General features: G+C 47.0%; 1 protein-coding gene across 3 annotated transcripts in view; it reads left to right on the top strand.

Moving 5' to 3' along the window:
- Nucleotides 1–24,290, top strand: part of ABR (ABR activator of RhoGEF and GTPase) — a 1,582,060-nt gene that overhangs the window by 498,088 nt on the left and 1,059,682 nt on the right. Inside the window, exon 1 of one of the 3 annotated variants that reach the window (XM_069615234.1) lies at nt 8,294–8,446. The exons of the other annotated variants lie outside the window; for them this stretch is intronic. Within the exon in view, the coding sequence (XP_069471335.1) occupies nt 8,425–8,446 (22 nt within the window). The 5' untranslated portion in view covers nt 8,294–8,424. Of the gene's footprint in view, nt 1–8,293; nt 8,447–24,290 lie in introns of those variants that run through there. 3 annotated transcript variants of the gene reach the window in all.

Here is a 24,290-nt window from a genome sequence, read left to right as displayed (position 1 = left end):
GAGGGAAGCGGAGAAACCATGGCGGGGGGAGCCAACAACAAGCGAGGGGGGATGAGTAATTTGGCTGGAAGAGATCTAATAGCAACCCAGGGGTGAGGTGACGAGTGGGGAGCAGATCACCCAGCCTCAAGTAAGGTGGAGGGTGTGTGGACCTTGGTGTTAGGGAGGGGCCATTCCTTGAAGAGGAGGTTCTTGAGTTCCTTCCTGAACTGTAGAAGCGAGGGCGCATGTTTGATATTGAAGGGGAGGAGGTTCCAGAGTTTTGGGGCATAGTCAGAGAAGGCCTGTCCTTTGGTTTTTCCTCTCTGCACTGGCAAATCTGCTGCTGTCCTTTCTTCTGGTGGATTGCAGGCCTCCGGAGATGCGGAGTTTCTCAGCGAGGTAGCTTGGGGACCTCAGGGCCACACCAAGACACAGATTTCATATATCAGAAATGATCACTAGAAAGCACATTTCCAACCATAATTTGTATTCCTCTGGTCTTACCAGCAGAAGAGATTCCTTCTCTTAATCATTGGCGATGACTTCTTTGAGTCCGCTAGCTTCCGTTCTTATTTCTCTGAAGATATGCGCGTCTTTATTCCAAAACGTACCTGTGTATGAACCATGGATGGATTTCTTTACATCTTCAATCTCCAGACTTCATCTGCACGAGTGTTGGGCCAGCAGCAACGCCTAGTCCTGGGGTATTACCACAACAGTCGAACTCCAACCCATATCCTAGTTCTTGCCATTCTGCTCCATGACGAATGATGTCCCAATGAGATGTTGGAGTGCGCAGAAGTGCGCCGTCACATTAACAGAAACAAACAACGTTTGTTCAACATCTCACGTCACAGTGGTAGTCTGCATAAGACTGGCCGTAGTCGTTTCTGATCCCAAATGACCCAACAGAACCCACCAGTTGGTGTGGATGGCTAAAGTTAGGCCCAATCTACTATTAGTTCTGAGCCAATATAAAATGTATAGCATTCGGTGTATGAGTGGGGAGAACGAGGGCCAGAGCTTGCTTCTGTGCAGGTAGATCATTGAGAGCATTAGAAGACATCATGGGTTTTCCATTCAATTCAACATGCTGGTGTACACAAATGAAGAGGTCATAAAGTCACAAGTCATTGCAAACTGTGAGTCGGAAGCTTTTGAGAGAGAGCTGCTGTAGAAGTCTCACAACCTGGGCGAAATCGTATTCTTGGCAAGAACAACCACAGCGCTAGAGCTACACGTCTCCACCATGAGCAAGCTCCACATCGATCCAACAGCTCCAATCAACACTTTTCCCGGGTACAGGCTGCTTGCCTACCCTCTCTCTTCACCCTAACTGAAACCGCGTGCTTCTCTACACGCCGGAGGCCATAATCGAACGAAGATCAGCCTGTAGGCTGCTTCATTATCTGATGCCTTCAATACTCTGCCGTTTTCACTGGCAGACAACCCCCAGGATTGCGGGGCACTGAATTCTTTTTGCCTAATTTTGTCACTGTTCTACAACATAATATTGAGCCGTTTGCGAAGTTTTGCCAGCTGAAAATGGCTGCTCTCATCATCGGCACTGGAGTGCCTCTGAGGTTGCCATGACAACCACATTGCCCGCTTCCAATTGGGCGTGAGGCATTTGTAATCGGCCAACCGGGAGCCACCAGGCGAGAGCCGGCCCCCAGCACCAAGGCCCATGCCAGAGGCCACAGTCTGGACCTGTCCAGAGCTCGAGGGAGCCCCCCTCCATGCCACAGCTCCTGCAACTTGCCTCCAGCCCACGCTGCACAATGAACAAACTAACTGTACCCCTGCATTTCGGGACCATGAAAAATGTGCAACTACGCTGCAACAGTAAGCAGCACAGATCGCCTAATCCAGGATCATGACCCCTTGCCTGGTTGCCTGCTGAATCCATCCTCCCTTGCTCTACATCCTGACTGCAAACTGTATCTTCTTCCCACTTATGTGTATTTGCAACACATTTTAAATATTTGTTGCCTTCTGTTGCCTGCTAGTGCCAACCCCATAAATCTTCTTCAAGAGTGCCTTTATTATCTGCATCCTCCAATTTGTGCTGTTTCTAGTGCTTTATGGCAATTTCAAATCTAGTTGTGCTTTTTTCTAAATCACTGCATCCACCATTTTGTGCTGTTGCTAGAGCTTTTTGGCAATTTCGAATCTAGGTGTGCTTTTTATGATGTGCACTGCTTGCCTTCCTTTGCACACCATCTCCTCTGTGCCTGCCTGGCTGCTAGGCCACTTGGTGAATTCCTGTGCACTGTGCAGCTCCCCTGCTTCTCTCTCTCTCTCTCTCCCCCTCTCCCCCTATGGCATGCTCCATCTCTCTTATCTAGTCTGCTATTCTATCACCTATCCTACCTCTCTCACAAAGTCTGGAAGACAAAAGCTGAAAAAAGCTCTCCTGCACTCGAATCCAGGCCTACCTATTGCTGACCTTACGCCAAGGCCACTTCCAGACGGACTATTACAGACATCGTCTTCCCTTCCCCTCTCCTGACCCATGGACCCCCCACCTGGTCTCCCCTCAACTTCTCCTCCACCACCGATGGGGGAACCCCCCCTGTTCGCTGCCTTGGAAAACCTATATTTGTTGGTAACCAGATTCACTTTGCTACTCTGAATGCTCACTCTGCTACTCCTCTGACATCTGCCTGCTTCCTGAAGACTGACCTGGACTTCTCGTTCTTACCGAGACTTGGTTCAATGCCAGCTCTGTCACTGCTCTTGAGACTCTCCTTCATGAGGGCTACAAGATCCTCTCCAAACCCAGACCTAACGGGCTTGGGGGTGGAGTGGTCTTGATCTTCCCTGAGTGCGTTTCTGCTTCCATCATTCCTACTCAATCCTACTCCTCTTTTGAATGCCTCGTCTGTAGGTCTTGGGGTCTTGCCTACTCTCTCTCACCACTATCTACAGACCCCCGGCCCTATTTCCCTCTTCCTCTCTGAATGGGCCGACATTGCCTCATCACTTTCAACCTCTTCTTCCAAACTCCTCCTCGGCGACTGCAACATCCACCTCAACTCTCTTGAATCATCCACCTCTCAGTTCTGGGTCCTCTGCAACTCCCTCTCTTTCACTATTCTTTCTTCTGTCCCAACTCACTCTGCCGGCCACACTCTCGATGCCCTCATATCTGGTGACATCCCTATCTCTAATCTGGTCAACATCCCCCTCTCCAGGTCTGACCACTCTCTCCTTCCCTCCCACCTTGAGCCTCTTGGCCCTATATCCGAACCACCCCTGCACTGCCAGACTATTTTGCCGTCATTCGAATGATGAAGCGTCAGTTGCTGCTTTTGCCTCCACCTTCATCTCCCTCCAACCCCCGCTCCCGACTCTCCCTCTGACTCTGTCCTTGCTTACTTCCACCTTGCCATCTCCAACACCATTGACATCCTTGCCCCTGCCATGAGGATCCGCCTAAAACTTGCCACCAAGAACAGCTGGTATAAATCAGATCTAGCATCTCTGAAACGCAAGTGCAGATTTGCTGAACAGAAGTGGCAGACCTTGGACTTATCCTCTGACAAACTGGCCTGCCTCCTGCTCCAAAGGCAATATCGCTTCTCTACCAGCTTCAGGAAGCGGGTCCACATCAAGTCTGCATCTGTGGACCCACTAACACGGCCTAACATTTTAAAGTCTGCAAGTAACTCGCCAATCCACTTGCAGTCTCCACTCTCTCCTTCCTTCCCAGGATCTCTGCACTGCCTTGGCTTTCCACTTCACTTCCAAAACTCTCACTCTCTTCCACCCCCATCTCCTCACCCAAGCTTGCCCCCTACCTCCCTTGGCGTCTCCTCCCTCCTGCCCATAGCACTGGATGATCTCTCTAAAGTGGTCCCCTCTATCAAGGCCTCCTCCAAACAGGTGCTCCGTTGCTCCTCAGAAGCATTAAGGACAACATTTCCTCTCTCTCCCTGGCTCTTGCCGACTTCGGTAACCATTCCTTTGCCACTGGTACATTCCCTCTATGCCTCAAACACTCCCTTTTGCACCCTCTCCTGAACAAAGTCATCTGCTGACCCTCCTGCGTAGCTAACTATATCTCTATCTCTACTAGCCCCTTCCTGGGTAAACTCTTGGAAAAATTGGGCCTCCCCCAACTGACCCTCCACACTGATCTTGTTGGTTGCCTTCATGACCATCAATCTGGGTTCTGGGCATCCAGAGGTAAGGTAACTGCTCTTTTGAACACCCTTGAAACCATGCTCGTAAATCTAACTCCAATTCTCCTACTGTTCTCATTCTCCTCAATCTCCCCTCTGCCTTTGGTATGGTCTACCATTTCAACCTCATAAAACGACTCTGCGACACCCTCAGCATCACTGACAGGGCACTGGGTTGGCTGACCTCCTTCACTAACCACCCTTCCCAGCTGCAACTGGGCCCTTTCTCCTCCATCACCACCCTCTATATCTGTGGCGTCCCCAAGTGCTCTATCCTATCGCCATGGCTCTTCAATATCAATCTCGCCCTTCTTGCTCGCCTTGTCTCTTCCTTCTCTCCTCATTTCCAGTGTTATGATGACGACGCACAGCTTTCCTGCAAACTTCCCTCTACTTCCCCCTCTTCCTCCTCCCTCATCCCTGACTGCCTGTCTCCCATTCAGGCATGGTGTGCAGCCAATGATCTCTGTCTCAATGCCAGTAAAATGGAGATCGTCCTCATCGGGACACTTGTGCCCTCTTACCCTCTGGCCACCCTCTCTGGGTCCTCTACCCCCACCATCTTGTGAGGTCAAAAACCTTGGGGTCATCTTCGACTCCACTCTCTCCTTCACCCCTCACATCATGGACCTTACCAATAAGTCCCACTTCCAGCTCCACCTCCTTGAAGGCATTCTTCCCTTTCTCACCTCCCCCAAAAGCTCAATGTCTCAAGTTCTGATTGTCTCCAGGCTGGACTACTGCAACAGCCTCTTTTTCAATCTCCCTCTGGCCCCTCCAACTGATCCAGAACAGGGCTGCAAGACTCATCCTCGCCCTCAAGCCCAGGGACCCTATCTCTCCAGCCCTAAAATCTCTCCACTGGCTCCCAGTGGCTGCAAGGACCAAATTCAAGAACCTCGGCATCATCCACAAGGCCTTCTGGGGCCAAGGACCATGCTATCTCCAACTTTCCCTTCCTAAATGCTCACCTGCTTGAGCCCTATGCTCCTCTAATTCCAACACTGACTGTCAAATGCTTCTCCAAGCAGAGAATGCGGGCAGGTCTCTCTCCTTGGCTGGTTCCTCCCTTTGGAACAGCCTCCCTGCCCCTATCAGATTTGAGCAGACTTCCTTCAGTTCTGGAAACTGCTCAAAACTTTGCTCTTCTCCGCCTCTTTTCCTCCCCCTCCTAATCATCCCACGACACTGCAACTGGTGGCCTGATCCTCATGAATCTTGCAGATCCCAGGCCCTTTCTCCCAGTCAATACCAGCATCCCTCCCCCCACTGCACTGCCAGGGTGCCACTCTTGGTGGCGCCACATCCCACATTGAGAGTCACCTGTACTAGCACTTAGCCTTATGTTCCCCTCCTCAGTTCCCCTTAGCACTTCCCTCCTGGGCTTTCTTCCAGCACTTGTCCATTCCCCCGTCCCACCCCCTTCCCCCTGCACTTCTCCCCAATGCACTTGCATGGCCGAATGCCACAAGGCCTAGTAGGACCACAACTTTATATTACTGTTTGCCATTGTTTTCTTTTCCCCTGCTCCCTTGCCATTTAGCCTTGTGGCGCTTTGTAACAATTTTGTTGTATAAAGTGCCTTACAAATGCTCAATAAATAAATAAAATAAAAGGAGTCCCTACACAAGGTTGTGACTCAATTTACCACGACGAAGGATGATAAATCAGAGAAGCGCCAATGCATCTGGTGCGGCTATGGGTTCGCGCATGAAGGCACGTGCCCTGCGATAGGCCAATGATGCATCGATGAAGACGATTTCCGGTCCAGCTGCCGCACTCCCAGGCTCCCCGACCAAGCCAGGCAGAACTCAGGACTCATAAACACAAGTCACTCCCGCGTCAATACAGAGCAGAGAAACACTGTTAATCAGAGAGAAAATACTATGCTTGTGAAAGACGTGGCACTGGATCAAAACACCATCATCAGAAGCATGCAGAAAAGGGAGGAGGTGCATGCACCACCTACGCATAGCCACCCCATCCACAAGCAAGTCAGAGACACCATTGAGCGCGGAGAGGACAAGAGGGTATCTTTATGCCCTGGGCAACCTAAAGCCACATCACATAGCCCAACATTGCTGCTCACTGTTCAATGGAAAGTGTTTGACTTCCTAATAGACCCTGGGGCGACAGTGAACGTGATGCCAGGATGCAAATGCAAGAAGCTGGCACAAGTCCCATGCCTAAAAAGTGCCCTGGTGGACATATATGCATATGGCGTCAAACAACCACGTCCTTGCATGGGGGTGTTTGCCATCACCTGCAGACATAAGGACCAGTCTGATCCTTTAAGGGGATAAAATTGTGTTGCAGGCGACCCTGCACCGTGTGGTAGATATAGCGCAGGAAGGCCACCAAGGGATCGTTTCGACCAAAAGGCTGCTCTGGAGGAAAGTGTGGTTCTGCGGAATGGACAACACTATTGAGAGCACTCTCTGTGGGTGCCAGATATGCCTCAGCCTACAAGCACACTTCTCCTGAGCACATGCAGATGACACCAATCCCTGACCGAATCTGGGAAGAGGCAGCCCTTGACGTCTTCGGCCCACTCAGATCCAGTGACTGCGTACTCGAGATTTTACAGTCAACCACAGCAGTGATACCAGCTCTAGACTGGATTTTCTCATCCTACGGCATTTCCGAAAGTGCTAAAGTCGGACAATGGTCCTCCATTCACAAGTTTTGTGATTTCACCCTGTACACAGGTTTCCACCACAGAAAGGTCACCCGATTGAGGCCTCAGGCGAATGGGACAAACGTTTTATGGTTAACATCAAAAGGGCTGTAAGGATTGCCAATATAACGCACAGGCCCATTGAACAGACGCTTCAGCAGCCCCTGCGCAACTACCGCAACACGACTCCACAGGGGCATGCCCTGCAGAGAAAATGTTTGGTTGCTCAGTGCGCACGAGAATGCCCTATGATCCGCATTACGGGGAGCACATAAATCGCACACCCAGCTACGCGACAGTGTCTTGGCGAAGCAAACTATCTCTCGCAAGGAGTACCGCCATTTGACCCCCGACCGCTGGTTGGGACGGACATCAAGGGCTCAATGATCACCGCCACGAGGGTCGACAAACTGGTGACACGCAATGCTTCCTTCTTCAGGAAAGTAATACAAGAACCTCAAGAGGAAGACAGGGAATGGAGCGACCAGAGAATGAACGGCATGATGAGTCTGGGTACACGGGAGATGAAGAGGAGTCAGAGGACCATTGACCCAGGAGGCGAACAGAGAGGCGAGCACCACCACCCAAGAATAGATGGTCGACGGCACTGGATCATAAAACGACTGAGAAGGTGGATCAAAGAATTTGGATCGGACATTATTTTGGGTGGGGAAGATATAGCGTTGTGTTGCATCAGGTCACGCGAGGCACAGGCAAAAGGAACGGTTATGTGTCCAGAGTTGAGGAGGAAAGGGACGTGTTTATGAGGCAGACAGTTGATAGTAACCTGATGAGTGTGGTCGTGCTTTTCTGGTGTGGATGCATGCGTGATCCCCTTAACAGAAAGTGGCATCCCAGATCTTTCCAGCGCCCTGGGGCCGATAACCTATCACAGGCAGTGATGACGCAAGCTGATGTGATGTAATATAATAATGGTAATGGCCTCGGAGTTTAGAAGCCGCCCCAGCAGCCCATAGCAGGAACCCCTTTTTCCTATTCTTCTGAGCCGACAGGCTAACCCTTAACTGCAGTAGCTGCGGTGCCCAGGCCTGGCGCTTCAGTAGGGCGCAGAGCCTGGACGCAGGGAGCACTAATGCAGCTAGCAAACCTTGGCGGCTGCCAGCCAGAGCCGCGGCATTATTTCATAAGCCGGCGCCCCTCCCCCCACTCATCCACACGCTGCCTGTTCCACGCGAGTTGGCGGGGTCCCCCGAGATGCCTCCATGCCGGTAATTGACCAGGCTGCGAGAGGCCCCATCCCCACGCATGTCTCCCTCTCTCCACCTCTCACTTACACCGATTGGAGCAAGTAAACAGACAGGGCAGCGCGCGCCGCGTCTTCTCGCGGGTCGGCAGCGCGTGGCAGGTGTTGACTTTGCTGCCGCAATTCCTTCCGGGACTCGTCGGTTTTTGGTTTACAGAAGTCCCTCCGTCGAGGCTGTGCGCCCGTACCCTCCCATAAGAGAACCAAGAAGTCATTGGCGCCCCCGGGGAAGTGTCGGTGCCAACGATGACTTGCGGAAGAGACCCGCTCCGCGCTGGGACGTCACTGCGCTGCCTGTAGGGTCCGCGCGATTGATGGAGCTCCTGCGGAACCGCGGTGAGTACCCGCTTGCCTGACAGCGCGGCGGGGTTTCGTGCAGCGCGCGCCCCGAATGGGCGGGTCCTCTTAGCATGAAGTATACTTACAGAATCTGCAATACAGATGGAGTGTGCAAATAGCTTCAAATGTTTCTCATCCCCGTCACCAAACCCCATGATGGTGTCTGTGTATCTTTACTGCAGTGCGCGCGCCCTCGCTGTAGCTCAAATACTGATTGCAAGGTGTCCAATGTGTGGGGGGGCGCCGCTTGTTCACACTGTCCCAGTGCACACGGCTTTTCTTGCCCTCCCTCCCCTGAGATCCCGGGGCGACTCTTGCAGCGACTGCCCCACTGGGCTGTGGTGTCACGTGTTAAGCGGGACACACGCAGGCGTGTCACGTTGACCGCTTTTAATGGACAGCAGTTTCATTGAGCTCGGAATTTGTCTCCAAACGAATGCTGTTATCAAACCATTCTGAAATGGAATTCCAATAACCATCTTCACGAATTACCTTTTAAAACCAACGATATTGCAACTGCGTAACAAGTGTGTATCTGAGGAAATGTATTACTTTAAAGTTACATTTAACAAATGCACACAAGCCATGCGTTAAAATGCACTGAGTAAATAAGATGGCGGGAGTATGGGGGTTGCCCTGACTGCGGATATCTCGAGGTGTCTGATAGACTGTGCGTGTTGTGCAGCGACGTCTAACTTCCCCCGCCCCGACCCCCCGGCCATGCATTCCTGCAAGTGCTGGAAGGAAGAAGGGTTTCAAAAGCCAAGCCTCGCGATGCATGTCTTGCATGGCGTCACTCCGTCTCGGTCTGACCTGATTCTAAGATGTGGGAAGCCCATATGTGTATTGACATCACAGAACGTGATGACCATTATTCATACTCGAGGACGTCATGGGCAGTTATTTTACAAGAAGTTACTAGAAGTAAGCCAGGAGACCAATAACAAGAGTTATTCTACGGGTACGATCCTAGGATGGAAGGCACTAAGACACTGGAAAGTGATCCTGAAATGGGATGCTGCGAAAACCAGATGGCCCAAAAGGCCACCTGTAAGGCCTATAAAAAACGGTGACCAATGGGATAAGGGGGCTGGGTCTTATGGTGTAAGCGCTCTCCCTGTAGGGTTACGCCACAGGTTTCATTATTCAGATTAATTCAAATACAAAGTCATCATCCCAATTAAGTTGAAGATGTTTTAATTGTTGATCAATACAGCCGACACGTGTTTCGACCACCACTTGGTCGACTTCAAGGCCGGTCAAAGTTCCGTAACAGTCCCAGTTGTTTAGGATTCCAAACAATATTTCAGGTTACATAATAATGAAAGTAGCTTTTCAACATGCACCCTGTTCTTATGTTCACAGGGGCATTAAAATGTACAGCATATAACGTTTGTGTCTCATTTGATAACAAACGTTGTATAACGGGCTACCTTGCCTTGTCGCGCTCTGAAACGCATGTGTATGAGCGCGATAGAAATTAAATAAAATATCAATATCAATACCACAAAATCAATTTCTTGGGATAAATCCCTGCCCCGAGTCAAAAGTAGCTCTCTCCGACAGCGGTCTGTCGTTTATTCTACTTGTGAATGCCCCCGTGAACATAAGAACAGGGTGCATGTTGAAAAGCTTCTTTCATTATTATGTAACCTGCAATATTGTTTTGGAATCCTAAACACCTGGGACTCTTACAGAACTTTGACCAGCCTTGAGGGCGACCAAGGGGTGGTCGAAACACGTGTCGGCTGTACTGATCAAAAATTAAAACATCTTCAACTTAATTGGGATGATGACTTTGTATTTGAATTTATCTGAATAATGAAACCTGTGCTATAACCCTACGGGGGAAAGCGCTGACACCATAAAACCCAGCCTCCTGTTCCAGGAGATAAATAACTGTGCCATATATGAACAGTCATTACAATTAAATATGGAGGCCAGCTACTGTCTATTTAAGCATGAATTCGTTTTTTTTAGTAGTGTACACTATGCAAATGTATAACTTGTAGGGCCTTTTTTTGTCAGATAAGACACAGTGAGAGACAAAAAGATTCACAGGATCACACAGTTTAGATTAATATTGAAGCCAGGGTTTGAACCTTGTCTGTGATTTTGGCACTTGATTGTGTATCTTCTCGGCTCCAGTTGGTACAACTATGCATTCATGTTTGGCTTTCCAGAGCTAAGAAAATCCTGATTTATAGAAGTCGATTGGAAAGTACACATCACATACTAAACAAAACAGACAAATGTACAAATCCTCAAAGAAGCATGTGCGCAAAGGGTATGGTGAAAGTGTATGTTTCCGGTCAGTATCTGTAAAGTATCCACCGGTTTTACAATTGTCCTCCTGAGACTTAACATGCATTGTGATAAGATTACCTGTATGTAGTCACTATTTGGCACAAACCTGCAGATTGTTACTTATCAAAGGGTGAATTCTTAAAAAAGCATTTGAGTAGCTAACTGGATTTGTCAGTTTTTCACATGCAAAAGGTACCATTGCTGTACTTATCTCACTTTCTTAGAGGGAAAATTGACTGTCTTGCCCCACAAGGCACATCAGTGTTGCATTTCTTTGCTTTTAGTAGTTAGGTACCTCCAGTGCCTCAAAGGGAGCTGGTGGCCAGTTGGCAGGTCCTTGAACTGTGTCAGAGAGAGGAATCAAAGCATGGCAGCGGGAAGCAGCCCCTCCACACTCTGCTCTCAAGGCCAGGAAAAGTCGCTTTGCAGGAGGAGCAATACCTGCCGGGCCCTCATCGTTGCAGGTCCCTGGCGACTGCACAGACTGGCTTTGCTTGGTGCCAGTCCTGATTTGAGTCTCCACAATATCCCTAAACAACTTCACACAATTGTACTTTGGATAACAAACTGTCTGGGACTCTGGGTGGACCCGCACTGTCTCGGTGGGCAGGTGGTAGACATGGCAGTTAGGCCTTGCCAAACATGAACACATCTCTCTAAAGGAATAGCTTCTTCACGTAGCCTTTATTTGGGACTTTTAAATAGATTGAAAGAGCTATTGCCCCTAGTTGGGTAACTCTTAACCGCATATAGCAAATATCTTTGCAAACCTATAATAAAATATGCAGGAAGGATAGCTACAGGCTTCAGTTTACTGTAGTAGGACTCTATTGCTCCAAGATCACTGATTGTGCCTGGTGTGAGAAACCAAAGGGTGTGTCACCTACTAGTCCATAGGAATAGGGCCTGGCCATCGCCTCTGGATCCAGGTGTGGACCTGTGCGGGAGGATCACCTGGGTGAGGAGTCTTCGGGGAGTGGGGGGTGAGACAACCGATGGTGAGATGCGGTATTCCCCCCTTTCCCATGACCATCCTACTTCATAGGATTCTCCAATGTTCCAACCCCGCCCCTTTCTGCACAAACACTGGGCGGAGGAGGAGGGTGACTGAGAGTAAAGAGGCTACCCCTCACATATCTCATTGGACATGTCCCGCTAATTGGGTCAGGCAGAGTCAGGCCCTTGACTTTAATCACATACATCTGATAACCCATTAGCTCTCGCCACATAGATAAAAGGCAGAATGTAGAGACACACTCTGCGCAAGGTGGAACACTAGAAGGAGCAGAACTTCGGGGGCAAAGGCAAACCTACTGGAGCAGAGCGACGTCAGAGGGACGACAAACCCAGGAGATTCCTGCAGGAGGTTGTTGCCTCCAAAGAGCCGTGAAAGATACACGGAGAAGGCCAAATCCAAACAAGAAGACTGCATTGCGTTTCAAGGGCACCAGCAACCCTCCTAGGTGAACGACAGAGGTGGGGAGGTGAGGCCAAGCCTGTGATATTAACCTTGACTCATGAATTAAAACCACAAAGACAAGGAAAGAATGCACACAGCCGGTGAGTTGGCGAGCGACATGAACGGCCGGTGTATGTTAAAGGAAGATAGAAGTTGCAACAGTGTATCTCACAATTGAAGGCTGCATGCGTGTGGATGAAATGCGAAAGAAGGCAGACCTGTAGTGAACTTGAAATTAAAGATAACTGTGAAGCCAGTGCTAGAGTAACAGAGTTGTCCGGCGAAGGGAAATAGCTCACTCGAAAGTCTCAGTGAAAGTTGAAGGGTTTTGTTATAAAGCAAGACAGTGAATGAACTCTAAATTGCGTAATGGTCAAGGTTAACTGCAGGAAAAGGGGAAGTAAAAGATGAATGTTGAACTTTTGTGCTTATGATACTGAACTACCCAGACCAAGAGACACTCGGGTAAATAGCGCAAGAGTCTGAGCTGAAGGGAATGTCGATGTGGTCCTGCGGAGGTCTATAGTAAAAACCTTGCCCATTCGAAAGTCTTCGACATCAGGAAAAGGTCTGAGCCTGACTGCCCGACTGAGGGAGACGGGAAGTGTTATAAGTTAGGGGAAGGGAACCCCTAAAGAAATGTGAATAAAGCTTGAGGAAGGGAACCCTGCAAGTGCTGTGATTGAGAGGTCGGAGCCTGACAGAGGGAGACCTATGTGCACTTTTTGTTGAACTGGGAACCTTTTGTTGAACTGCAAAAGAACTTTTGAAAGCTGGAATTAGAGACTTTAATGTGGAAGGCCAGGCGGGCCTCGATCCACGTTTTGAACTGCCTTTGTTTTGAGAACCTGAGACACATTGTGTCATCCTGTCTACGGGGGCCGCCTTACTCCGTGCTGTCTAACGTGGGGAGGCGAGCATGCACATTCCCCATTACACACTTTTTGTATAAGAGATAGAGCAGGCATTAGGTTTTATTAGCATAGGCCATTTTGATTTGACAAAGACCAACTAGGACTGTGTTTTCTTTATAATTTGATGGTAGAGACTACTCCCGTCATAGCTATAGGGCCAAGCAGGAGTGTTTCAAAACCCAAAAATTGAATACGTTTTTGAAATTGTACCTCTTGTGTCAGTGTCATACTTGTGATACCATGCCTCCCTTACACTAGTGAGCCAGAAACTCTTGTTCCCTGGACGTGGCTTACAAGCAAGACATTTTGAGAGGCTAGTGCAAAACCCTGTGTACACGGGCCAAAGATGCAGTAGGTTTTCATACACCTATTAGGACCACTGTATAACCTAAGGCCACAGCCCCCTCTAGTGGTGACAACAGGCGAAGCGGGCAGTGTCTACTGCGCATTACTGCTTCGGACAAACACACACCTGGACTTTTATTATATTGTATGATGATTAGTAAATACTAATAAAGATGAATGCAGGGTTTGATAAATGTAAAATAAGATGGCTAATAGTCGTCCGGAGTCATCGGCAAACACTAAGTAGAGTCCATCTTTGTTCCCGGAACTCTACAACTACTCTAAAGTCAGACAAGGGTGTTGATGCACCACTGTTTGCCAAAAGACATTGATGCTGAACAGTCATGGTAACCTCTACGAATGGGGTCAGAAGTCATGGAGTGCAAGATGCCACTCGTAGGGAAACCGCAAAGAAAAGTATAACACTTATCCAACTTTTTAATTATTGAAATAATATTGCTAGCCTAAAACACACAGAATATGGTAAGAAGGAAAATAGGTAGCAAGTGGAGTTTGCCCTGTGTAACCATGTTTGTATTGAATGTCTGTTTAATTCCAAGGGGCTTATTATAACTTTGCTGGTCTGGAAAACATTCCGCTAATTCCGGCACCAGCATTTTTTCTGGACCGGCAAAGTACATGTCTGTCGGTGGGGGCCACAGATCTCCTGACAGGCCTGACCTGCCGGTAGAATAGGCCCCTACCGGCAGATAACTGACTGAATCGCTGGCACCGGTAATGTTGATGATACAGTAGATCCCATCCCATGGAGTGCAATGGGACTCTGTGGGAATGGGAACTTACCGTTACTCTGCCAGCCCTAATATTCCGGTAATACTGGGATAGCAGGTCACGGAGACGATAATGCAGCTTTCCCCGTGGCGGGATCCCAGAAAAGCTGTAATGACCCCCGAAGTCTTTTTCATAAGGGAATGCTTGTTACCATGGCAATCTGTCATGTTCATGGGCGGTAGCTTTTCAGGTTTAAGCACCTTTAAGTGAGAACAGTCTGCAGAGCTTGGCATTTAAAAGCATTGCAAAGCCAAAGTTCCAGAACAGGTTGTTGATGAAGGTTACGCAGAAAAGGCTCAAATGGGGGAGGGCTGTCATATTTCAGTAAGGCTCGCATTTTGAAGTCGAGCCGCTAGGATCCAGGATGTGGCACTACGCACCATGCCACAGGACTTGTCCCTCTCAAGAGCTTCAGTGCAATGAGGGGCTGGGCTGTGGAGAATTCCACCAGTAGATATGGATCATTGGCTCTAAGAAGGAACCCTCACAGAGAGAGCTAGACAAAGGGGTTAGAAAAGGCAAGTTAATAGAAGAGGCTTCTTGAATTCAGCATGCAGGACTCGAGTCTGTGGTGTTCTCGAGAAGCCGGTGACCTAGCACAGAGATGGGGATTGGCCACTCAAGTTCTCGGTGACTCAAAAGACCCACAGCACATTTTTCAGTGGCAATTGCACATTCTTGAAGCTATCCAGGCCCAGTTCATCCTGGGACCTGTTGGAACTAAAGACTGAGATGCCTGTGTAGCAGTCATCCAAGGTCTGTGAGCAGCAATGCAGAGATTACTCCGGAGGGATCTAAGGTGTTAGCACAGAACAGTTCTTTGCACCCTACACCAGAACCATCTAATGTTAGCCTTGCTCAAATCACATGAAATGGATTAATTCAAATGTTCAACTGATCCATGACTGTGGATAAAAGACAGTGGCCCTCATTAAGGGTCTCGCGGTAACCTTGCCGGTAAAACCGTCCGGTAGCCATGAGACCCGTAATGATTTACTGGCACCTTACTTGTTGAAAACACCAGGGCATTACAACCCCGGCGATCTGGGACGTCAGGCGCCGGTAAAATGTTGATCCCCATTCCGATAGGACTCTGAGAGTGGGGACCACAGCAGCACTAGTCCTGTTAATAACGGTGCCAGTGCTTCCGTGAAAGTCTGCAGGTGGATGCCATTCTGCCTGGCAAATTAGCCCTGCAGGGCGGGAGGGCACCGGCCACGCAGACTTGTACTTTGCCGGTCCAGAAACAACCGTTGTTTCCGGACCGGCAAAGTTGTAATGAGGGCCAGTGTGTGTGTGATTTCCCTTATTTCTGATTGTCCACCTCAGGCAGAATGTGGTTTCCATGGAAATCTGACAACACGGGAAAGTGAGATAAAGAACGTGCACACACGGTTGAGGCTGTAGGCTCAACATCATGCACAAAATCAGAGCCTACTTCATTTTTTTAGTTTGGGTTATTAGGTGGCTCTGCCACCTATAAGCTGAAAACTATTGCATTAGAGTGCAGATGGGGAGAAATGGCACATGAGGAGGGACACAAAGCTCGAAGGCGGCGTTTCCCCACTGTGAGATTGGCATGGTGCAAAGAGGTAGACACAGACCCAAAGGATGCAGTTGTTTTGAAAAAAAAAAGATTTTTTTATGTTTACTGTATAAAATGTACTTTAACACAAATCACGTACAAACATTTTTCTACATAAAATCCATTTAAAACAACACATGTCGTATGAACGGAAATAATTGAAGGAAAAACACATGCATAACCTAACAATTTACATAACATTTGGACCTAGATGTTTAGGTCCATAATTCTGTTTGGAATAGATCGATTAAAATAAAACGTGTATATTTTCAAAATCTCGAATTCCTTGGTCCGTCACTTTGTCTATTTTTGAAAAGATGTCTTTTAGCATTTTGACCAGGGCTAACCATAATGACAGTTGGGAGATTGTCATGAGTCTGTACCATAAATCGTCAGTGAGAACTGCCGATGTTGAATGAATAAAGCGCTCAAAGCGGCGCACTCTTTGTTTAAGCAAGGCAGGATATAACATTACCAAATGGAACAATGTCTCGATACAGTCAGATCCACACATTCTGCAGGTACGTAGTTCACGCACAACTCCTAGTTTAGGGCCTACGACTTCAACGTAGGGAGGCAGTTTAACCGAAATTTTAGGTCGCTGTCGCGATGTTTAGGACAAGGACATTTTCTAAGATACGCTCTTAACTGATTTGATGGTAAGTACAATAGTTCCTTTCCCGCATACCGGTTTAATCACGCAAGAACAGACTGGTCCATAGATCTATCACATTTTTTGATTTTATTCTTAAGGACCATTTCAGATTCTTTCGGTTTATGTCTACCATGGCGTGGAAATTCTTGTATCTTTTCTTTAGCTTCTTAAGAAAGGAATTTGTGTCTTGCATCATTGGGGCCTTTAGATAGATTCCGATTGAATGTGCGCCTGCTCCATCCAGGGTGTCAACCAAGGATATACTCCTAATGATATACTGAGGCCACCAAGATACAAGACCCAACTCCAATCCTATAATGCTTATTGGGACAGAGTTCAGGATGCCCAAAATCTGTTTTAAAATGTTCCCTTCAAGTGCGTCAGAAAACGTCCTGTCTGTGATATTCATCAATTCGCACCCATACAGGATAATTGGGGAAACTTTAACTCTATAGACCTCGATCAGTGGAACCAGGGAGTACAAGCATAATTTACATTTAGTCACTTTTAACATCGACATGCACAACAAGATCTTTTCCTCGATTCTGGCCACTTGTTTTTTGTGCTGGTTGTTGACTGCTATCTCGAACCCCAAGTAGCGAATAGTCAACTCGCTGCATTGTAACGCTGTTCAACTTCCAGGAATACTCATTACACTTTCTTCTGGTCGTACTGACCATATTACAGGATTTTATCTGTGTTGATAACCAAGGATTAAAGTAGTTTTCTACCCCAAGAAGTTGCTGTTGGAGGCCTGCCGCGGTGTAATCCTTTAGCAATATGTCATCTGCGAATGCCCTGCCCATGTTGGTACGAAACCTCCCCACTCCTCGCTATTGTGCCACAAATCTTCTAACTATAGGTTAAATAAGGTGGGGCCAACACGCACCCCTGTCACACTCCTTTTTCAACTTAATCTTCCTGGACAGATCCCCTAGTGTGTTGAGCCTAACTCTTTTGGCATTATCGGAGTACAGCAGCTGCAACATATCCTCAGTATGTCTATCGCCCACTCCGACAAGTTCGCCCATAACTTAGCTGTGTCAATGTTGTCAAACGTGGAGGATAGATCAATCACTGCAACATATAAATACGCTGAATATGATCCTACATCAGTCAGGCAGGCCTTCAAGGGAAGACCAATTTGTATTGTGCCCACCCATTTTCTGAAGCCTGTCTGTAGCAGGCTTAATCGATTTGTTTTGTAAGTTCCTTAAGCACTATATTTGCAAAGACTTTTGACGATGTGTCCGAAGGTTCAGTTCTGTTCCCTTTTTAAAAAACTGGGACAAGAATTGAATCAACCCACGAGGAGGGACAGGTGTTCTTTTGGGTTACGTGAGTAAATAAATGAAACGGGATATCTGGCCAAAGTGCTGGGTTATCTTTAAAGATACCATTCATTACCCCGTCAGGACCACTGGCTCTTGAATTCTTTAATTTGTTAATTACCATCTCAATGTCCATCCGAACAAAGACAATCGATTCAACAGGGGTGATTGGTTGAGGTGATTTCAATGGACCTGTACCATCACTGTTAACATCATAATTATTTGAGAAATACTCAAACCATGCCCCTTCGCTTACTGCCGTAGCTTGGACGACTACTTGTCACTTGTTTTTATTATTAACGATCGACCAAATAGCTTGTGTGTCTTTTTGCAAAATTTTGTGTAGGAGCTCCTGGTTGTTACCGAAATATTTGTATGTGTTGTGTAATTTCCACCAATTCCTATATCTTTGTTTTAAGATCTTTTTGTTGTTAGCTTTTTCTACCCAGGTCAAGTCTCTACGTTTGAGCAGAGTCCTGATTTCTTTACGCAATACATGTTTTTGTCTTTGGATCTCACTATCCTGTTTTTCTCTATTGGGGTGAAGAGGAATGTGTAGTTCATTTAATAGTCTGTTCGCTCTTGGTTTCTTCAGTCTAGCTATTAGTTTGGGAATGTTTACGGGGGACAATTGTTCACATTTTTCTGGAGTACTTAAGGTACTCCACTATTCCAATAGCTCTGAATTAGCTTCTTTTGGATTATGACAATATTGGGCTACCCTGTTTCCCGAATTGGAGACCACTAGTGATTTTTTATTTACCGTGGCTCGCTGGCTGCCTGAAACCCCTATATGACCAGAGATATTTGCAGCTTTGCATGATGGCTAGCCTTCGTTTAATGATTTCCAGAGAGCCTATTTGCTCAACCTCAAAGTTTTTAACAAAGATATAATCAATAACGGAGGCAGTGAAGACATTAGACCACGTTGGTGTGTCTTTGAGGAGACCTCCATTTAGCAAATTGGTTTGTGTAAAGGCCCACCTTGAGAGAAATCTAGACCAGATCATTCCTAAATTGGCCTTCCCCACAATGTGGGTTGTTGGTACTCTTCTCCTGTCACCATCGAGATCATCCCAATCAAAGCCTGCGACTAAGCATTGACAAAGTTGCCCACTATGACAATGTCACCTTGCAGATTCTCAGTTAGCCAGGAAACTAGAATGTCTTCTATTTCGTTCACAACCACCTCTTGAGTGGTATTTAGTGAGTAGAAGTAGATATTGATCACGAGGATCACCAGAACGTGAGGGATTTCCTTGTATCCGTGATCATCGTGACCAGTACCGCATCAGATTTTGTGATAATTCCAGTTGCCGACAGGGCCTTGATTGCCCTTACAGCTGTTAAAAGACCTCCCATTGGCCTACCTCTTGGGCCCTTTTTGGCAGTTTTTAGTATGATTGAAAAGCCATCCCACACAGGCATTGTCCTAAGCCAGGTTTCCTGCAAAAGAATGATGTTACATTTTTCCCACTTCACATTGATGATCTCATTTAAAAAAGGGTTATATCCTCTAGAATTCCAACAAAGGATATCCCAAGTCTTGGAAGAAGCCTGGTATGCTTCGAGTTGTGGCTTGCAGGGTGGAGGCAAGCCAACCTCAACTCGATGCTTCCTGATTATCAAAAATCTCGCTTTGAGAGTCTGTGTCGAAGTGGCAGGTTACTTGAATCCTGTGTTTCCTAGGTACTCTTTTCGGGTTGACGTGCTTGGTAACATTCATAGCCCTGGAGTAGAATTTCTTCCTGTTGCTCAATTACAAGATACTCCACCATTTTTGAGTGGAAATGAGCAGCACATTTCCCCAAATTGTCGTAGTTGAATAGGTGGACATACTTGATATCCGCCGATGATAGGGTCTGTAGTTGAGGGATTGAAATCAACACAGTTAGCAGTCTGCTTCTGTTGAGAGGGATGTTGCCATCAACTTCGCGTATTGATGAAAAAATCAGGAAGTACTCAGCTGCTTGTCGAAACAGACCTTTTTTCCACAAGAGGCCTGTTTTTTGTTATCTGTCATACTGCGCAGTTGTTTTGACTGTCCCGGTGGACTTGAAGACAGTGATTGGAACAGATGCTTTCTTGTGAGCTGTTGCCTCTCGTTTGAGGTTGTTGAGGTGTACAACTTCTGCTTGTCTTCCTACTAGATTTATGTTTAGGGGTTCTTGCAATCTTGTTTTTCCTTCTTTTTGAGTTCCATAATAAGTCCACTATCGGTGTTCCCGGACTTTTGAAATTGGGGCAGGAGTTCTTTGTCCCTGTTGGATCCTTCATCGAGGAAAGTTTGCCTTTTTTCTGCATTTTTTTGTTTGGTCACACTAGTGGTGGCCAGTTCCTTGCTGCCTTTTCTACCCTCCACCGTCGCAACTATTCTTGGACTCTCGTCGTTTATGCAAATGATTTCCTGCAAAGTATTCTTCCAGCCTTTTTTCAACAGACGCAAAATTGCACAGAAACTTACAGGACCCTTCATTTGAGATTTTTGCTCGTCCTTTATTTATTTATTTATTTAACATTTATAAAGCGCTCACACAGCCCGCAGGCATCGAGGCGTTGTTACAGGAATTTTTTTTGTCTTAGTTGCGTATTTATAATGCGCTTAAACACCCAGAGGTTTCTAAGCGTGGACCCGGGGATCGAACCTGTTGTTGCTTCGTGTCGTCTTGCTTCCAAGACGCGCACGCTGCCGCTGAACTATCCTCCCGGGACTTTCATGTTTTTAGTTTTTTTTCCCCTTACTGCGGATTTCGATTTGGCACTGTTTTACTGATGTTTCATCTGGCGTCGTATGTTCAGATGGAGTTGCTTTGGTGGGTACTGTCACTTTTGGTTCTGTCTGTTTCTAGGATGGTACGGATGTGCTCAAAATCTTGGAACTGCGGCTGCTGTTCAGTGCCACTGGTGGTGCCCCGTTCACCAGCAGTAACCTTATCTCTTTCAGAGACTGAGTGTTCATTCTTACCTCATGGGCCACAATGTCATATAAGCGTATGAATGATTGCAGAACCAGATTTAAGGCAGCCAGAGACGTTGAGGCTCCATCTATTGAATCATTGCAGTTTGCCTCATGTTCCTGAAAGTGAAGAGCGCTTCGATCACGTGATTCCGTCGCAATCTTGAAGTTATGTCCTGGTATCTCATTGCTAAGTTCCTCCTGGGTTCTAAATAAACCTGGAGATGCTCTTAGTCGGTCTTGTAGGTTTTCGATTGCGTGACTTAAATTTTCCAGGCTTATACAGGCATCAAAAATAGAAGTATTCACATGTTGTTCTACCTGTGTTAAGACTTGTCCCGAAATGCATTGTTTATTGTGATAAGGGTATGATCAGAGATAATGCAAAAATCTTTTATTACTTGACTAAAAACCTTTGGAGGCTTCTTGGGAAAAAGCATAGAAAATGTCCCCTGTTTCGTGGTTGCCTAGTTTCCAGTTGCGTAGATGGGTTGTACAAAGAGGGTGTGTTGTCTATGCTCAAAGTGTATAGCTTGGCTTTCCCTCTCATATACTACTGCTAGGACCCAGCCGAGGATAAGAGGGAATCATCCCTGCAGACTCCTTGCACTTTTATTTGCAAGTCTTTACCTATGCGTGTGTAAGGCACAGTCTATGTGCCTTGGTGTGTTTAGACGGTTCCATGTGTTAAAATTGCAGTAAAAATGGCAGTGGACACAAAAAGGCAGTGGTTTTGCCACCGCAATCCATGTAAAGGATCAAGGGACACCCCCGCAACCCCTGGACCCATTATAGCATTTAAGTGGGCCGGGGGGCAACCCCCGCCCCCCTTAAATGGTGTAATAGGGTACACCTTTAACAGGTCAAACCACAACATTTTTGCAGTGATATTTTGTACAGGTGACATTTTTGCTGCGATTTTATCACTGCATACCGTTTAGACTATCGCGCCTGAGGATCAAAGGGACAAGCCCTGCAGTCTCCTTGCACGATTAATGCACAAGGCTTTTGCCTTTTGGTGTAAAGTCTTGTTCGATTTGCCTGGGCTTTAAAAGCTACGCCCGTAACTGGTTAATGGCCGTATTTCTTGTCGAAGCCACAAGAAAGGGCGAATGGTTTGTCCGCCAATTGTCAACAGTAGTGTGTTAACCGCCGCTGTGGCAGGAAACGAAATTAGATTGTTGACTCACTGGTGTCGAGCAATTTTCTGAAGCTGTAAGGCTTTGTATAGGGTTGACTGCCTTGCCGTGTCACCAGTCGCCTGCTCGGACTGCAGGGACCTGCGCCACTCAGCCCCACTCTGCGGACTTCAGGTGTTCTTAAGATTTAGCTCTGTCTCGAAAGGAAATGGTCAGCAAAGGGGTTGGGATAACTCCTATCTTGCCCTACGCTATATGGGAGTAGTCTCAACCATAAAAGAAAACAAATACAAAGTCCTTAAAAACAAAAAGATGTCTGTGTCTAACCTAAACTTGCCCTCGCTACTAGATAGATACTGTGTAGGGATTTTGGCCAACATAAAAAGGGTGCATCATCAAAGAAATATCAGGATAGCACTGCAGTGGCTCTGCAGTTTTCTTCTTCAATGTGCTTTCAACAATTTTAGGGTTGTCCCTTTACCAACCACTCTCCTGTCAGTACCCAGAATACATCCCTTTCCTTTGTGAAACTGTCTGTCCTCTGTGTTCCTTTACAGGGTGGGTTTATTTTGTAGTGTGCTAGAACTGCCTGTTGTAGTAATAATAAAGTAGATATTTGTATGCAACCTTGACTGGACAGCCCCTTTTATCATTGAGTAATAATTGTATTTTCGCTGTGTTGCAACTAACCACGATCCATGACCTTGCGGAGATAAGCCTGCCATTCCATCCACGTTACCAAAATTGGACAATGAGGTCTTATAATTCACTTGTATTCCAATCTGTTTGGATCCCTTCTGGTGTTCTAAAGGTGTGTTGTTGATTGATGGTTTAGAAACCGATTTTCATCCCTGGACCACTGGTGCCCGGAAGTTGAATCGTCACACCCTGCCACTCTGTGTGCACCCCTTCTTGTTCCTCTTTCACCCCCATCGGCCCTGCTGTGTGTAAATCCTCCCGGATCCTCTACTATTATCCCCTTTCAATCGCCGGTTCCAATGATATATCTTTTTTTTCAAGTGCATTTAGCAACATTTGTATGGGAATCTTGCAGGATTCCTGCCATAAAATGTAAATAATCTGCCCAATAACGGGCTCTCTATCCCACCCCTAACACTCCTGCTACATATGTGGTCCTCAGTCCCCCTTACCACCTATACCCAGTGGTGGAGATGGAAAAAAGCTAAAGAGGAATCCCACAAGGGCCTCGGTGGCGGTGGAGTGCCGAGGGGAAGGAGATCTGAGGAGGCGGAGCTGGCAGTTGGACTCCACTCAAGATAAATGTTCAAAATAATATTAAAAAAATTATGCAATTTATTTCTTGCTGCTTCATTCCTAACTCCACACTGTACATCAGTTCCACTTGAAATCACTATCATGGCAGCGGTGCACCCAAAATGCTGTTGGTAATGCAGTGCTTTTTAGTACATTAAGGGATCCATAGACATGCTCAACACTAGAAGGCTACCAGGGTAGCTCAGCAGGTTGAGAGACTGTTGCTTAGATGTTATATATTCAAAACTGTTTGTTAATCATATGACTTTTTGCAACTCCTTATATTAAAAAAAAAGCAAGTGCTATAAAGTGTGTTTGGCCAGGGGATGGGTTGGGCTGGTCGCTTGCTTATGTTTAGGGTGGAGGTGGGGGTATTTCTTCCCCTGTAGTGAAAATCAAAAGTTGGCAGCCATGAACCCCACAGTTTAATTTCCTAAAAACAACTCGGCACATCAGAAGCATTTATTTTTCATTCACCACTTTAACAAGCATATAACATCTTTAGAAATATAACCTGTGATAAAACACAAAGGGGCACACAAATTACAGAGAATGTGGTAGCACGGCAACAAAAAAAAAAAGATTTCAAAGAAATCTAGTGAATGCATGCAGCATTTTTCAGTTTGGAAGTTACCTATGTTTTTCTATGGAAGTGTAAAATGCACATTGTGGTGAACACTAGTGTGCCCAGCATGTAGAAAGCCTGCTTCCAACAGTGATGCCCCCTCCGGTTGTATCCATGGCCCATTAATTCTCGTGGTGTCCCTTTCTGGTCAGAAGAAAGAAAACAAGCTTAGCAAATAGAACCTGCAAATGCGCAAAAAACGACGAGGTATAGGAGCAGAGAGCATATTAGATCACCGAGCCCCCAGCTTCTCTCATTGAAGCTGGGGGCTCGATATAGTCTGGTCAGGGCTGAGGTAGGCCGGGGTCCCGAGATCCGGCCAGACATCCGATGCCGGATGTCGGACCCAGCAAGAGCCAGCCCATTGGCCAGCGCTGCCTATACCCTAATGTGAAACCACACTTCACCCCCCTCCAAATTTCCTTTTGAACAGGTTCCTTTTTAAGCTGCCCATGATA

This window comes from Ambystoma mexicanum, chromosome 9, assembly GCF_040938575.1.
Source record: "Ambystoma mexicanum isolate Mex_15411 chromosome 9, UKY_AmexF1_1, whole genome shotgun sequence".
NCBI lineage: Eukaryota > Metazoa > Chordata > Amphibia > Caudata > Ambystomatidae > Ambystoma > Ambystoma mexicanum.
The sequence above is the reverse complement of the archived record's forward strand: the minus strand, read 5'-3'. Positions and strand labels throughout refer to the sequence as shown.